Source organism: Anastrepha obliqua, chromosome 6 (genome assembly GCF_027943255.1).
Source record: "Anastrepha obliqua isolate idAnaObli1 chromosome 6, idAnaObli1_1.0, whole genome shotgun sequence".
NCBI classification, from domain to species: domain Eukaryota; kingdom Metazoa; phylum Arthropoda; class Insecta; order Diptera; family Tephritidae; genus Anastrepha; species Anastrepha obliqua.
Genome location: NC_072897.1, coordinates 26,989,201 through 27,006,891, shown reverse-complemented (window position 1 = coordinate 27,006,891; position 17,691 = coordinate 26,989,201). Strand labels below are relative to the sequence as shown.

Here is a 17,691-nt window from a genome sequence, read left to right as displayed (position 1 = left end):
TGTTGCCACTGACAATGTTTCACAGGGTTGCCACCTGTTCGAAATTTAAAAAAAAAATTGCATGAGATATGCCGCGGCTTCCACTTAAATTCAATGTAATGCTGATCTCTTTTGCGACCTTTCCATGTACACAAAAAGCACTGGTGGGTTGGAAATCCACGCTTAACACCCATGAGTAATCCGACCACTTTTAGATCGCAGCATATTTTCCAATTATGCTCTTGGTAGTTTATCAGCTTTAATATTAATTCCATGCCTTCGTATGTTTCTTTGAGGTTGGTGGCATATGGGATCGGGACAGCTGGATGTTTGTTACCGATATGAAGCAGCACTACTTTAAGGCCGATGCATCGATGAAAAGTCGCCACTCTTCTGAAATATGAGGGAAACCAATTTTTTCAAACATCGAATCAATATCACAACAATAAGACAGGTTTTTTTTCCGATCTTCGTGCAATTTAAAAAGTTCGTCATATGGAATACTGCTACGTCGATCACGAGCGGCTGTTATTTCAAAATCAGCCGCCACTATATTCCGCTGCTTAAAGCGTGATGCAAAGAGTTCGGCTGTTCTCTTTGACAAATTTCCGTCTCGTACAAGGTCATTGAAGTCGGCTTGCGTTACTAAATGCGGCACTGCAGTCCCAAGTTCACTGGGTGTTGGTACAGATTCCGATACTTCTGGTTTTCGTAAGATGAAATATACATTTTTCGTAAGATGAAATATACAGAAAGACGTTTTCGCGCACAGAACTTAAAACAATTGTCAAAGTATACGTCTCCTAGTAGCGCAACTGTCAGATGATCGGAACTTCCGGAACTGTAACAAACACACAAACGGCACAGAGTGTGTTGTATGAAACAATAAATTAAAGGTTAATAAGTTGTTTAAAAATTTGGAGTCCCTTCAAGTTATGCCGAAAATTTAGAAAAAAATTTTTTTCTTTAGAAAAAAAAATTCAAGAAAATCTGAGAATTGATAAATTTTTTTTTTTTTAATTTTACATAATAAAAACATTTCCACGAGTCTGCCTGCAAAAATTCAGCGCGATTGGATCACGGAAAAAGGGTTAAAAATTGATCCAAAGTTTTTCAAACAGGCGGACTACGAGCTCTATATTTTATACATAAAAAATAAAAAAAAATTTCTGACGTGTACATGAAAATCGCCGATACACGTGTATTTTTATTTTTTCTCCACTTTCCAAAAAGTATATTTGGTTCATAGGACAGAAAAAAAGTTCGTTTTTGTAATATATTATAATGGATATTATCCAATTTATTGTTATATATTTTTTATTTTGATAACAAACCAACAAAACAAAAAATAATTCTCAAAAACAAAGTTAAACAAAAAGAAATTAAATTTGTAAAAAGATGAACGCTTTTCATAAATCTTGCTATTCATTTTCATAGGGCAAATTAGTATAAAAATCATGACAATTTGCTGGTATAAAGGACTTAAGATCGTTCAGATGTTCCCACTTTTTTTAGAAATATTTAATCTTTTGGTATGGTTTAATCTTTTTGGCACATCGATGTGGAAGAAGAGTATATTCGTCTTTGATGTTTGTTTTGAAATAAATAATTCCTAGCGGATCATATGCCAGTACTCGAATTTTGTTAACGGTAGGATCACCAATTTTTTTGCCTGTAAAACACATATTATTGTAAAAGTAGATCGTGAAAGTTGATTTTGATGATGTTACCTGGACGAATAGAAGAGTATCGCTTAGGAAGAGAGTCATAATCCCGAAAATATGAATGAGTAAGGTGATGAGTGTTCAGTGGAGATGACGTCTTTCGAGAATCCTTAACATACTGAACAAATTCAGACGGAAGATTAATTTTTTTATTGATAATTGTTCTTTGGATAAGCGAATGTGGTAAATCGCACTCCATTTGAGTGTGTCCAACTATTAAATATAATATTTATGCTCTATCGCTATGTGTTTTTCAATGCATAAAGATAGCAATGCGTTTGACAATATGGCATTGCGGTTTTGATAAAAGCAGCCATCAGAATATATTATGACATGGTTAATACTCGTATCTGGTGACTGAAGTAAACACTTCTCTAAGTATTTAACAATACATGTGGGGGTAGTAGACGCTAGAAGATTCCCTTCAGACTCATCCCAAATGTAATTATCAGACTCGTGAGTAATGATATTATAAATAGTGAAATTATGCACCTGTAATTTCATTTTATAATATGAGGCTCTAGCATTTGTTTAGGGAATCAATTTCCCTGCTTGCATATCCATGCATAATAATAAGCACAGTCCAGACTTGGCACTTTCGATATCGTTTTCTTTTTTTTCTCATTTCATAACATGACATAAACATTTGCCGGCAAACGAGTTGCTTTTGCTTTCAAATAATACCGTTTAGATAGCGATCGCCTCGAAAATGTATTACGGTTTCGTGCTTTTTCTTCTAATTCTACTTGACTTATTACATAAATCTTTTTTTCTTTCCACGACATGTTCTAAAATCCATCAAATATTTCTTGGCGTATATTTTCATCATATTGGGAGCAATGACGCAATGTGCTTTTTTCACAAAATTTAGACTGGCATCTTAAGCTCATTTTCGAGGATTCTTTTCACACACAATTCCCATATTAAGACCTTTATAAATTTTGCCGGTCATTCGGTTATTGTAATTTAAATATGTTTTATGCACCGTTTTTTTAAACACTGACTTATCAAAATTAGTTTCGTTAATCATTTTTAGAGATTTTTAGTTTTAATTAAATAAACTCTAACTCAGTAAAGCCTCTTAGAAACATACAAAAGAAAAACTAACTGTTAATACAGAGATGCAAAAAACCTTATCGTCAATACTTTTCGTCAGTAACTGATAATTAAAAAACTGATAAATAAGAACACACACAATGGCATGGCATGCTATGCCTTCTTGTGTTTGTTGTTTATTATTTCTCTAAAGGCGTAAGTTACAGTTTTGGTTCGCAAATTTGTTACGCTTGCACTTGCTTTTCGAATTTTGTTTATACCAACGTCATTATTGGTTATTGGATGATAAAATTTTAAAGGAACATGTATTATGATACGGTACATGATAATCAACTAAAAAGTCGATTTTGAACTTTTTGTAACTTAGGGCTTTTTTGAATTCATATGACGGTATGTACATCTGCATGTGTGTTTCCCGTACGCTTGCTCACTGCTTCCGCAAAGACAGATCGACAACGCACTTGCTTCGTGTTCCATTCTTTTTGTGTATACACGCCTTTACTTCCGTTAATAGAAGCGCGAAGGTTGAGGCGAATATCTGTTACTTCAGCTGAGAGCGGAGCAATTGCAGAGGCCAGCTCATCAAAGCGAAGTACTCTTTTTAACGACTGAAGCTCAGACTATTTATTAAATTGCATTTAATATCTAGTACAATATTCTCGTAATCAAATAACACCTTTTAGTCGGTCAGGCATTGAGCGAATCATGTTTTTTGTATAATCCGAATTTGTATTTTGACATTCAGCTTGGATCAAGCTTTTAAATTGATTTTTGGAAGTTATGTGGTGTTTCCTTAATCGCTTTTGCAAATGATCCCATAAATGCTCTATAGGGTTCATATCTGGGCTCTGTGGAGGTGTTGATAACAATTGAGGTACTTTATGTATTAGCCACATCTTCACTATGTGCGCGGTGTGCTAGGGATCGTTGTCGTGCTCGAAGTAAAATTTACCAGACAATCCCATTTTTTCAGTTCCTCGTAACAAGGACTTTTAAATATACTTTTTTGTCATAATCCATCAATAAAAACAAGATTGCCAACACCTGATGTGGACATGCAGAAGTCAAATTCTTTCCGTTAATACGTTCTGGCAAATTCGAGCCTTTTATTTCTATTAGTATCACTGACAAAGGGGGTTTTTTTTAGCAATACATGTCTTATATCAATTTCTTTTGATTGACGTTCGCACTGTATCTGATGAAACAACTGCAACTGTCTAATACGGAGCACTTTCGAAAGGATTTTTTTTATTGTTTTCTTGATAAGTCGTTTATCTCTATCAGTTAATTTCCTAGGGTGGGCTGATCTCTACTTATTTTCGACCTTTTCTCCGTTTTGAATCTTTGTATTACCTTGTGCTCTGATGGTTTTCTCGATTTTTTAGTACGATTTTCTATCTTTATGCATGCGTACAACAATGTTTTTTCTCCTCTAATGTCAATTCTTTTCGAGACCTGACATAAAAAAGTAAACACAAATGTGAATAAACGAACTTCATCAGTTATACTGAAAATAGTATGTCAACAAATATTATTTCGAAGCATCGCAAATCAAAATTACCGTTATTTCGCGCATTGGCAGCTACAAAGTACGAGCGTACCAACAGTTTTACTGTACGAATTTCTTAGTTACAGTTACATTTTTACTTGTCGTTGTTGGTGCAGCAGACACAATTGGTTCTGATTGATTGGATGGTTGGAATAATTACAAATTTTATTCATATATTAATAAAGTTTTCCAGAATCTTCAATAATGTGTGCAATTTCTTAAAATGATTTTTAGAAATGGGTGGGTGTCACGATTTATGCTGTGCACTAGACTGGCCGTAATTTTTTTTTTTGTGGAAATCCATAAATTTTCGAGTCTTAAAACATGAGGTTAGGAGTAATGAAAAACGGTGTAATTTTTTAACCCGATCCGATGATGCCTAACCGTGCCAATTGATCCCAAAGTATGGACAATTTCAAAAAATCACAATTTTTACAAAATTTTTTTTGTTTCCAATTTATATAATTTAATTTAATCTAATATGTATATAATATACTTAATATATATATAATTTAACTTTATTTATATAATTTATTTTAATTTAATAAAATTTTAATTAAAGAATTAGATTGTCTATTTAATGAGAGATGCTTTGGTGTAAGACGGATACAATTGCCTGTAGTGCTCAACAACTTGCAGTAAGTACTGTTTATCTTCTTCATTATAAGTAAGCGATCTGTTGTAGTCTGTGATCAATTTCAATGCTCTCTCTGCAGCGTCATTAACTACAGACAAATGCTGACAAATTCGTTTTCCCGCTATATAATCTTCATTTTCTTGCCATGTTGAAGGATCTGATTCCAAAAAACTTGTTTCAATTCCTAAGTGGGTAAAGAATGTTTTAGTTCTTGATGAAATAAAATCATTTATATTCTTGCTGTCGTAAAGCGTTATTTTTGACATTGTTGCAACAACTCTCTTTGGAACAGCATCTTTCTTCTGGTTATCGCTAGTAATTGCTTACACCATTTTTCGCTTAATATGTGAAGGAATTTGATCATCAAAAAATGAAAGGCCAACCGGCTCTTCCGACAAATACCATAAATGATTTTTAATTTTATGTAAAAAGGCATTGGATACATTCTTATCGAAATATACAATAACATCTTGAATGAGCTTAAGGTAATTTTGTGGAGCAGCTATTGGATCCACACAACGAAACCAATATGGAACGTAGATGCAGGTTAAAAAAATACAAAGGCTTCTTAGATTTAAATTAATTTGGTACATCTTCCCCAACAAAGAGCAATGATAGTTGTAGTAATTCTTTATAATCGGCACGAGTGTGGTGACTATTTAATGCAGTTAGACAAAAATTCTTAAATATTTCCACTTCAGCTATTGTAAAGACTTTCCGAACTTCATTTTCCGATATTCCACTTTTGAATGACTTAGAATTAATGTTTTTCCAGCTGTTAGAGAAACGATTGAATAAGGGAACTTCCAGTGCTGATGATTTGCCAAAATTTAGTTCGAACACTGCTTTGACTAGCAACTCACTAACATGGTGACGACAGGGAAAGAAAAGTAAATTTCGGCCCAAACTTTTTTCAAGCAAGAACGCTGCTCCATTATTAACTCCCGTATTAGCAGCAGTTTTTCCATATTTTCTCCTGTGACAACGAGAGACAATCTATCTTTCTTTCCTGTACCTCGGATTTCTGCAAGCAGCTTGCCATCCCAGTGAAGGACAAAAACGTCGGGAATCTACAAACAAGTAAAAAGAAAGGTCAAGAATCCAAAATCTTATAAACATATTCAGTAAAACCATTACATTGAATCCATTAATAATCGCTTGAGCTTGTCTGCGACGATAATCTCTCCTCATCGAATGTAATGTTGTTCGATTAAGAATTAAATTTTCCATTTTTATTGACGGCGTTCCATTAACACTTTGCATGGTATTTATGAAGGCAGCAACCGTTGCACTCACCAAATGCATGGCATCTCTTGTTGAGAGGTTATATTTGTCCGTGCATGCAAGCATTCTATCATCAATAAAATTAATTTTTTCTCGATTTGCCTTTTTCGGTAGTAAATTAATGCTTCTTCCGTCTGTATCTTCGCCTTCATTCATATCTTTTGCTGCATTTTCTTCGCCAGCTGAAATATCCTTTTCAGCATCCTCGGTATCAGAGACTTCAAGAGGATAATTAGCTTCAAATGGAATCAAATATTAAAAAACAGAACCAGTAAAGCTTAACTTTAATAAACTTACTGTGAACTAAATGCTTTTCAACGCGCTTTCTTTCTTTTTCCATTCGTTGCTCTTTGCGTTTTTCTTTTCTTGTGAGTACAGTATCGGCCCCATACATAAATACTACCTGGACGTCCTCTATTTCTTTGGAGCAAAATAAAGTCTTTATCTTCCTGCATTTTCATTATACCCAGGGCATCCATGGCTGCAATGTCAAATATGAAGTTTTCAATTTTATCCTCAAACTCTGCTTCATTTTTAGGACACTTCTCGTTAGGAGTCTTGGAATGTTTTTGTAAATTTCTCCATTCTTCGTAAAGATTTTTAAGTTTTTTAATACAATTTTTTTCTTGCGCCGTGGGAATTTTAGCTTTTTTCCAAAATTCAATCGTGGCACCAATCGTGTATTTCATACTGCTTTCCAAAGTCAAGTTTTCGTGCCTCATTTTGTAAAACAATAACACAGTCCTGCGAGGGTGAGTTTCTAGAATGGCTGTACTTGTTTCTTGTAGTTTTTTATGCGCTGAAAACGAATCTGACCTTCAAAATGCTCCATCACGTCAGGATTTTTGGTAAATGAAGCCAAAAAGGTCAAAATTGACAATAATTTTTGATAATTTTTTTTGGGATAGAAAATTTTTTTTTTCAATTTTCGACGAAAAGATCGCATAGTACAACTCTTTAGCTTTAAAACCCATTTTTTTAAATTATTGTACGATTTTTTAAAAAAAAGTTATGACATTTTGAAATTAACAGTTTCAGTTACGTATACGTTGGGTATAACGTCTATTGGCGTAACTGAAACTGTTAATTTCAAAATGTCATAACTTTTTTTTAAAAAATCGTACAATAATTTAAAAAATGGGTCTTAAAGCTAAAAAGTTGTACTATGCGACCTTTTCGTCGAAAATTGAAAAAAAAAATTTCTATCCCGAAAAAAATTATCAAAAATGGCTAAAATGGCCATTTTTTGACCTTTTAGGCTTCATTTACCAAAAATCCTGACGTGATGGAGCATTTTGAAGGTCAGATTCGTATTCAGCGCATAAAAAACTACAAGAAACAAGTACAGCCATTCTAGAAACTGAAAAAAGTTAAATTTCGCAGGCCTGTGTAATTGGAGCACCTGTTTCATTGATGCCAACTTGGCCCCCAAAATAACACTTTCACATTCACCCACAAGAAATATTTTTTGCTTAGAACGTAATCTTTTTTTCGGATTACCTGATAATGATTTTGAACTCATTTTTTCACTAACTAATTACTTTTGTACTATTAAACGCATAAGACAACTGAAACTGAATAAAAATGCAATGCCATAGCCTACCAATTCAAATATCGAGAAAAAAATTCACACTGAATAAGAATGCAATGTCAAAGTCTACTAATTCAAAAGTCGAGTAAAAAATTCAAAACTTTTAGCGTATTCAGCGAACACAACAGTTGATGAATTGTTTAGTAATCACCAAAGTATTTATTATGAAACAAATTTTTATTTTTATTATTATAGTGAAGTGTGAAAAATTATTTAAAAAGTACCTTTGCATAAAATTTAAAAATAATTATTTCATTTAGCAGCTGGCTCAACACACCGTTCATAAAACACAATTTCTCTGACTCAACTGACGGTGACATATTTTCGACGTATCACTAATCAGTTATGTGTGCTGAAAGCGCCTTTTGTCAGGTGGCTTTCGCGATATAAATTGGACCATACCGCAATAAAGTAAACAAGATCATTAATTAAAATCGCATCACATCAATAAATATAAAATTCGAACAAAAAAATTCAAAACGAAAAAAAATTTGTAAAAATTGTGATTTTTTCAAATTTTCCATACTTTGGGATCAAATGGGCACGGTTAGACATCATCGGATCGGGCTGAAAAAATATACCGTTGTTTATTGCATCTAACCTCATGTTTTACGACCTGAAAACTTTTTGATTTTCAATTTTTATTTTTCTCCATATAAGCTGCGGTTCTGTAGTTATGTTATTTAAATATTTAAATATGTCGGATAAGAGTAGATAATTTTATACCTACCCATACATTATCATTCGACGTCCTATGCTCCAACTAGGAGTTAAAGGATCTTGAATGTACACCTGATTCTCTTTTTACACGATATATACGTTCCCAAACAAATTGTTTAAAAAATACTTAGGTGAAAACAATATTAAAAAATTCCTTTTAAAGTTCACTTAATTCATGTGTTAAAGGAAATGATTTCTTCAGCTATTGTGGGGACTTTAAGATCACGTGATCCTGCGTTTAGTAAAAATTTGGGTTTGTCATGTGAGCTTGCAGTCAAGATACAGTCCGAGATATTTTGTGACATTACTTTGGGGTATAATTGTGGTATTGAGTTAAACGGGTGGGCAAGTATTTCCCTTGCGTGTAAAGGAAACTTGGGATTAATTTTCGGTCTTGAATTATGGGCATTATTCGTTTGAGAAATAGTGACACCAAAACTTTTGAGGTAATAGGCAACAAGCTAATGGGGCGATAAGACTCCCCTATTTTGACGCTTTTTCCGGGTTCATTTTTATTTGAGAAACTTTCTATTGGGAGGGACAAAACCAGTTAATATTGAGACATTGTATATATACGTGAGGAAAGATATTCCTTCTGCTGGGAGTTGCTCGAGTACTTCTCCAGTGATGACATCATATCCAGGGGCTTGGTTTTAAGTTTTTTTTTCGTTCGTCCACTTCATTTTTTGACAATTTTTATATGGGTGGGTCCATCTGGGTTAAAAACTCGGGATAATTGACGAGGAAATGTTTGAGCTTTTTCGAGATCCGACTTAGCCCAGTTGTTATTTTCCATATTAATAGCTGATTGTGCTGAACTTTTTTGCTGCTTTCCAAAGAGAGTAATCGGAAAAATAGGATGCATAGAGGTTACTGAGAGAGTTTTGCAGTTGAGAGTTACGTTCATTTTTGAGAAGTTCCTTGAGTTCTTGTGCAAGCGAGCTCAAGGGTTTGTTGCCAACGCTATCACGCCTGGCGTTTTTCTTCAACTATGCAAAATATCTGCGAGCGTTGTCGCTTCATTACGTAAGGTGTGGATTTCCAAGTTACTTGCTGGACGCAGCTGTTAAAATGCTCCACAGCATTTTTATGTCTTCGTTGGTCTTGAAAGGGGGCTGAGGATACAAGCGTCCGGAAGTACTTGCAGTCAGATTTCTTCATAACATGAGTTACAGTTTATTTCACTTGGCGGAAAACCTTTTGCTACACAAAAGTCGATTAAATCGGGTATTTTATTCGTGTCAGTCGACCAATGTGTTGGGGAGCCTGAGGAGGCTGTAATGAGATTCAAATTTGTTACCGCTGCTTAAAGCTGGCGACCTTTTGGAGAAGGGAGTCAAGATTCCACTGCGTGTGCTTGGCCTTATAGTCTCCACCTGAAAGGCGAGGGTTGAGACGAATATTTAATATTCCTCAGATTTTATAACATGCTTGGGTGGGCTGTAAACTGATGAGATTCCTAGGAGGCCTGTAGCTTGGAAAGCTTCGGTGCAATAAGAGTTAATGCTGTAGTGTAAGATGGTGTTTTTTATGAGAATAGCAGAGCCGGCATGCACTTTTTATCGGGGTGCATTGTGTGATATAACTTGTAATTTGGGATACAAAAGTAGCTTTTATCGGTGAAATGAGTTTCGCATATTTGGAAAATGTCAATATCGTGTGATTTGAGAAGCAGCATTATTTCTAATATGGGTTTGGAGAGCCAATTAGCGTTCCAGAGGAGAATATTCATGGGCTTGAGTGGGTTAGTTTTGAGTCGTGGGGGCAACGAGTTCATCACTGATGAGACTTGTTGCAAGACTTGTTTGAAAGTGCGATCATTTCTTGCATTTCACTTGAAGACTCCGATGTTGTTTCTTTGGGCTGAGGGGCTGAGGATGCACTTATATTTTCTGGGATATTTTTAGCAACTTGGGAATAAGTAAGTGAGTTACGGCTGTGTCTGGGCGCTGGAGTAGCAGGAATGGACTTTTGAATTTTGTACGATGGGTGTTAGGTTCTCATCCTTTTTTCTTAATGGTGGGTATCTGAGCTTCTGTAGATTTTTATAATATAATGCAGCCTTAATAATTTGCTTGGTGATTCTCTTCGCATTAGGCACATTCGACGTCGTCTGTTTTCATCTGTTGCGAGCAATTTGAGGATAAGTGGGGTACAGCGCACTTAATGAAAGCGATGGTTTTGGCTATCGGTACTACTGGCCGTTAAAGCATTGAAGAATTTCGCGTTTCAGGCGTGGGGGTTCAAACTCATATCTCTATTGTTCAGGCTCGGTTTCAACTCGACAATGAACATCGGAAGTGGAGTTTTTGAAATTCTATGCTTTACTACGCAGCAATATTCGTCGCTGTGTGACCCAGATCTTTAAGTTCTTGAGAACTTTCTTCAGTGTCAATAGATGCGTGCATATTATTGAGTTAAGAGCTTCGTCAGAGGGGTAATATTGTTGACTTTGTCTACAAATATTGGTGGTGGCTTCGGGATGTTTCTTCTTGCGGCTTGGGTTTTTTTTCATTTTTTCTTTCAGTTTCAAGGGAATAGAAACGATTTTCAGAGGACTTCGAGCTACCTAGCCAATACTGATCGAATTAAGCTTGTTTTTGGGATATTTTTGGCTTACCTGGGCTATCACGTGATCTTTTTTTTTGGGGTCAACAGTTTGCCAATCATTACCTGGAGCAGATTTACTGGGTGAGGGTGTTGGAGAGAAATTCTGCTGTTAATTTTGGGGAGGTTCATTTAGAGCAGAGTGGGGAGTGGTTTCTTCGATTTTCTGGTTGTGTAGCAACTTCAGCTGTTCTTGCAGTAAATTAATTTTCTGCTGTATAATTTTCTGTTGCGTGATTTGTTCTTAATTTTCCAAGGGTTTTGGCGAGTTAATATCTGAGGAAAGACGTTGTGTATTCCACGGAGAAGAAGGGGTTATAAGCAATCGTTGCTGTTTTTGGTGTTGTTGGGCTTGCTGTTGAAGTTGCTGTTCCAGTTGTTTTTGATGCTGTTATTGCATTTGTTTTCGTTGTTTCGAACCACCCCGATTTGGTGAGGAGTTCCCCATTTTTAATTTTGTAACTTATTATTATTGTTGTCTTTATTTTTTTGTAATATGCGGAAGAAATGACAGTTGGCAACACTGAATAAATTTAAATTATGCAGAAGCACAAAAACTTGCAAATATTCCGGCCGAGATTATTGCAGCTGGCTGTGTTTGATTAATGCATTATTGATTTGACGTTTTTGTTAAGCATTTTTGTTATTGTTTCAAGCTCTGAGCGCCAAATTTTTAATTAGCAAAATATGCGTTTTTCGATTAAGAAAATGTACTTTGCTCGGCTTTGCACAAATTTATATTTTTGCCACTTTATACACAGTTAATTTTTCGTATAATAAATTCACTTATAAATTCACTTTCTGGTGGTGTTAGGGTTGCCAACCAAAAAGATCAAGCAAATGCATTTATCAATACGTCATTTTCGAATTTCAAACGAGAATAACAATTCATTGGAATTGACAACAGTGGAGTTCTACGCAAAGTAACTAAAGTTTATCGAAGCATTAAAACATGCGTTTTGGTCAGTGATACCATTTATATAATTCTTTTCAAGTTTCGCATGAGTTATATGCGTGTATAACATTATCTAGACAATCTCGCGGTTTATTTTCCGAGTTTTCTTCTACGACGCCGTTTTCCATATAAAACAATATTCATATTTTCAAAATGTGTTCAAAATCCAAAACTAGGACAGAAAAACTGCAAGTTTTCAAACTTCCTGCCAGTAAACGTCTCTGCATGCGAACTCCGTTCTTACTTGAGGTGTCTGGCAACACCAACTTTTTTCGCTAAATTACATGACTTTAGCAATAAATTACTTATTTATTTTGAAGAAGTCAAGAAAACATATGTAGCTTCGGGTTGACTACTAAATCTGATGAATAATGAAAATATATACAAATTCAATTACAAACTTACATCTGATTAAAATACAAGTTAATGGCACATACTCTGAAATTGGGCTCCAAAACTGCCCACATAGAAATATGTAAATATTCATACGACAGCAGTACTCAATGTTGCGTAAGCATGCAACCACCAAATAAATCGCTATCCCACGGGCATACGACACCACATGCGCAACTATCTTGGGAACCAACAGAAGTCGCCTGTCAACCAACGTGACTACGTAGAATAAATAGAAGAGACATATTTCAGTTTAGTTATTAAGTTGCTTTTGTGTAATAAAGAAGCTGCTGCTTCTAGAAAAATATTTTTTTTTGGTTTTTCAATAGAGAAACTAATAACTTATACAAGCTTAAATCTAACTAAATAGAAGATAGAGTTCATAAGTACAGAATATTTTTTCTTAGAAAATGAGAAATCTAGCACGTTAGAGTTGGAGATCTGATTACAATCACGAAGGGCACGTTAAATAGGTGCATTGCAAGCATAACTGGTATAGAAGTTATTTAAATAGAAAGTAAGAGCGTTACGAAGACTTCTGGGATGTGTAAAAAAATTAATACATTGCAGCAGAAAGCGACAGTCAATGTCGCCTTAATAACATTGAGAACAAACGAGAGAGACAGAATCGATCTTCCACTTTGTAAGGACTTCAGGTTCATTAAAAGCAAACGTGAGGTGTAAGATGGGAAAGGATCAGAAACTTTGTATAAATTTCCGATACACCTTTTGAACACGTTCGATCCTGTCAATTAAAAATTTATGGTATGGCCTCCAAATAAAGGCGGCGTATTGCAACCTGGAGCGAATGAATACTGTAAACAATAATTTCAAGGTATAAGGGTCGGTAAAATTTGAGCTATTCTATCGCCTAAGACAGAATATGATATTGATAAAACGAAATTAATGTGGCTATTAAATGAGAAACGACTGTCAAAAATTAGACCTCAAATCTTTATATTCGTTGACCGATTGAAGTACGATATTAGATATGCTATAAAATAGGGATTTTAGAAAAAGTGCATTGACAGCATTTTCTGATATTTAAAGAAAGTTCAGATTTTTGATACCACATAACCAATTCGTCTATATCTGCTTGAAGCCTGCATACGTCAGTTTTGTTATTATAACTGAAGTTTTTTTTAAATCGTCAACATATAACAGAAAATTAGCAAATGAGAAGTAATTACTACTGTCTTTATGAATAACACAAAGAGTAGCGGATCAAACCACTTCCCTGACGCACTCAAAGAAGAGAACGTAAATTCGTAGAGAAGGCTCAGGAACGAATGAACAGGTTAAATGTCAAATGCTAACAAAACGCGGGTAAGAAATTTTTTATTATTTCACCACGGCCTTGGAAAAGTTAACAGAAGAGAGCTAACATAGCGGAGCGTAGTCAACAGAATTAAATATATATTCCGGGAGCCAGAGGTCATTTAGACTTCATGATTTCATACCGACTGATTTTAATACTAAAGGCAGACGCCATCCAATAGATGACGGAACCAATCGTCAGCTGGTCCAGTAGCGGTGCGTACGTGCGTGGGATGCTGCGTAACGTGTCGAAAAAAATTGTTTAACAACTCATTTAATACCGGCTGAAATTTTTTTTGTGTATTGTTGACATTTAGTAGCATAAAAAAAAAATAGTCAGCTGCGCCGTAGAGGGGGGAGAATACGTCAGCTGAACAAGCGAACTTGTAAAATAAATTAAAAAGTAAAAGTACTTAAAGCTGATTGAAATTTTTTTATATAATTTTGGACACATATGAAAATATAATAATGATGGTCAGCTGCGTTTATAGCGGTAGGAAGACCGTCAGCCGAAACAAGAATGTATCATTGCGTTCATACATCCGGCGGCGCGCGGAATTTTCAATACTTCGGCTGCCGGCGATCGCTATTAGAAAAATGTTTTTCTTAATTTTGGTGTTTCACCGAGATTCGAACCAACGTTCTCTCTGTGAATTCCGAATGGTAATCACACACAGGACATGCGATGACCAGCAGCAAGTACCCAGAATACCAGAGAGCTCTGAAAGAAATACGACAGATATGAAGATCTTGCAACTAAACCTTAACCAATGAGAAAGCGCTCAATACCTAATCATGCAGTCTATACGGGAACACAAAATAGATGTTTCTATACTCCGTGAACCCTATAAACACAAGAAGGCAATGGCTGGACCGCTGATATTACTGGCAAGTCGTCAATCTGGAACTGTGGGACAAATAGCTCCCGACTTATGAGCGTGAAGGCAGCTCGCGGATTTGTACGAGCGCGTATTGGGGATACATGCGTCTATAGCTGCTACCTACATCCCAGCTTAACTCTGTCTGAGGCTACCCGCATCCTAGAGAATCTCGCCCAAGATATTAAAGACCATAGACCTGTGGTCCTAGCTGGTGATTTTAACGTTTGGGCTGTGAACTGATGATGCCCGTGAACAAGTCCAAGAGGTGAAGCCCTTTTGGAAACTTTCGCCATGTTAGGCATTGTTCTTATGAACACAGTGAACCAGCAGACATTCCAAAAAGCAGAAAGGGGATCGATAATAGACCTTACCTTAGAGAGTCCCAACCTTGTTCGCTCCGCGAAATAGTTCGTTAGGCAGCATTATACCCGGAGTGGCCATCTCACGATAATTTGCGAAATAAAGAAACATGGCGAACCAAAGTTGCCAAAGTACATACGACGTGAGATACAGGGCCGACTTAATGGAGGCTGAGGTTATCGAATTCATGCTGACAGACGTAACACTCACTGGTGAAGCAACTGAGAAGGCTACGCAAGCTATGAAGCACCTAACAAAAGCATGCGATGTAGCCATGTCTAACACAAAGCCAAACGGGCATAACAGTGAACCCGTTTACTAGTGGACAGCGGACATAGCGGAATTGCGTAGCGAGTGCAACAGAGCAAGTCCAGCTTATCAACGTTCTAGGGGCACGCACAGTTTCCAAGAGAACCAGCTTCAGTATAAACAAAAAAGGAAGGCCCTGAAAAAGGCAATTAAAGGGAGTAAACAACAATGTCTCCTTCAACTATGTGACGAAGTTGATAGTAACCCTTGGGGACTCGGGTATAGGCTAGTCATGAAAAAACTGAAAGTTTTCAAGCTACTCCCAACAGTGTGCCCGGCCACACTGCGTAATGTAGTTGCAACATTGTTCCCCCTACAAGATGCTCTCCGAGCCCACGATTTGGAAAGGTGTTGCGAGGGGGAGCAAAATATGCAGTTAACAGAAAAAGACGAGCTCATATAGGAGTTGTATGAAATCAGTGTATCGACTGAGTGCCCTCAGAGTGTGCTGCGCGTTTCGAACGGTATCAGAAGACGCCATTATGGTTATTGCAGGACTACTCCCATAAATTTAATGGCAAAAGGATACGCTGAAGTTTACCAAAACAAAGCTACTTCAGAACGGCAGACAATACGCAAGGAATCAAGAGAGCGTAGCTCGCGTTCACGGCAGGGATATTGGAGTTCGTCCCTGAACGGACGCTGGACGTACCGTCTGGTTCCCTTAATAGCCCAATGGGCTAACCGTAAACATGGACAGTTAGACTATTATCTGACCCAAATACTGACGGGACACTATCTATATATTTTTAAGCACGAAGACGAGCCGTACTGTTCTCATTGAAGCCAAATTCGGCGGATAACCTAGTGGATATTATGTAAGAGCCGGCAGAACATTAATCTGCTGTATGTAATATGGCAAAAAAAAAAACAAAAAAAGAAAAAAAAGCAAGACTGCAAGAACAAAATGCTTTCATAGGCGCAGCTGTAGCAGCCATGATTATTTACCAGTGACGGCGCTGAACAGTTTCAAATATTAAAAAGCCCAACAGAAACAAATTTATTGATAAGTTCGAGCTCATATTTCTGCAAGCAAAGTACTTTCAAATTGATGCACTTACTCAGCAACTAGGACAACTAGCCGCTGAAGTCCGGCAGTCAAGGAATCATGGGGGAGTACACCCATGGGCCAGTACAACCTGGAATAATAAAAGCTTCGCAAATAAACATCAAGATATTTAAAGAAATATCTCCATTTGATTGAAATCCAGATGAGTATGAACCATAGAGAAGTGTTATAACCGATTTAGTGGAACCTTTGAAACCTTTTGTAAATTTCAAAGAATATTATGATGTGCTTTGTTTAATACGATATACAAAAATAAAAGGATCTGCGTTATGTTTATTAAAAAAATCATAACACTCCATTAAAACTCAAAGCACTATTAAATCGACTCGACTACAATTATGCAAATTCCAAGAGTTACATTAGCATAATGGAAGAAATGGAAAAATGCAGACAAGGAAAAACATCCTTATCCGAATTTCACAGCAGAATTAGTCAACTAATGAATCAAGCTTTAACTAAGTGTGAGATTGATTACAGAAGTCGACACTGAAAATGATTCAAGCATCGGACCCGGCCTATCTTATAGATTTTTCATCGCTGAATACGAATCTGACCTTAAAAAGTTTCCATCACGTCAAGATTTTGAAAAAAATTAGTTCAAAAAGTCAAAAAAACGTGTTTTTGACCATTTTTGACCAAATGTAGTGGATGAACCTGAGGTGATGGAAGCTTCTACCTAGCCTTAAACTGAAGCCTGAACCTTCAGTTATAAGATCCAAATCGAAAATACCCTGAATCAATTGTAAATTTTGATGTAGCACAATTTTTTTAACTGCTCGCGCACGATTTTCATAGGTGCAGCCATGCAGGCTAGTTAGCCTTATCATAGTGGTGCGCTGACTTGTACCTTTTACCTATCATGTTTTTAGTTATTGGGTTTGCTTAGCACGATTCGGAATTATTAGATATATATGTTATCAGAACTGCACTTTACATATCTTTTGTGATAAAAAGTTCATTTTTAATTGACACTTCAACATAAATTGGTCAATCAATATCTTCGAAGTTTCTTTATCATCAGTTTTTTTCAGGACTAGAAAATCTTAGAATCTGACCTTTACCTACATCAGATATTTTTCAAATATATAAGTTTTTTGGTTTTTATACTTTAACTGATTCCTCAGGTTTTACTATGCCTAGAGTTTGTAAAACGGATCCAAATTTATTCTGTTACATTTGTGGACAGTTTATGACAAGAAAGCAGAGACGCACATTAACTCCTGCTACTAAAGAGTCATATGAATATTATTTTAGTTTAAA

At 36.0% G+C, this 17,691-nt stretch overlaps 1 protein-coding gene across 1 annotated transcript; it reads right to left on the bottom strand.

Moving 5' to 3' along the window:
* Positions 1–1,490: 1,490 nt before the first annotated feature.
* Positions 1,491–1,902, bottom strand: LOC129249813 (uncharacterized). The gene is made up of 2 exons (XM_054889462.1): positions 1,710–1,902; positions 1,491–1,651 (listed from the first exon to the last, which is right to left on the bottom strand). The coding sequence occupies exons 1-2, from the start codon at positions 1,900–1,902 to the stop codon at positions 1,491–1,493; spliced, it is 354 nt and encodes a 117-aa protein (XP_054745437.1).
* Between the last annotated feature and the right edge of the window lie 15,789 nt (positions 1,903–17,691).

Coding starts and splice junctions, on each gene's coding strand:
- LOC129249813 (XM_054889462.1), bottom strand. CDS start 1,902: ATGGAGTGCGATTTACCACATTCGCTTATCCAAAGAACAATTATCAAT. Junction 1,652..1,709: donor ATACTCTTCTATTCGTCCAG/GTAACATCATCA, acceptor TGTGTTTTACAG/GCAAAAAAATTGGTGATCCT.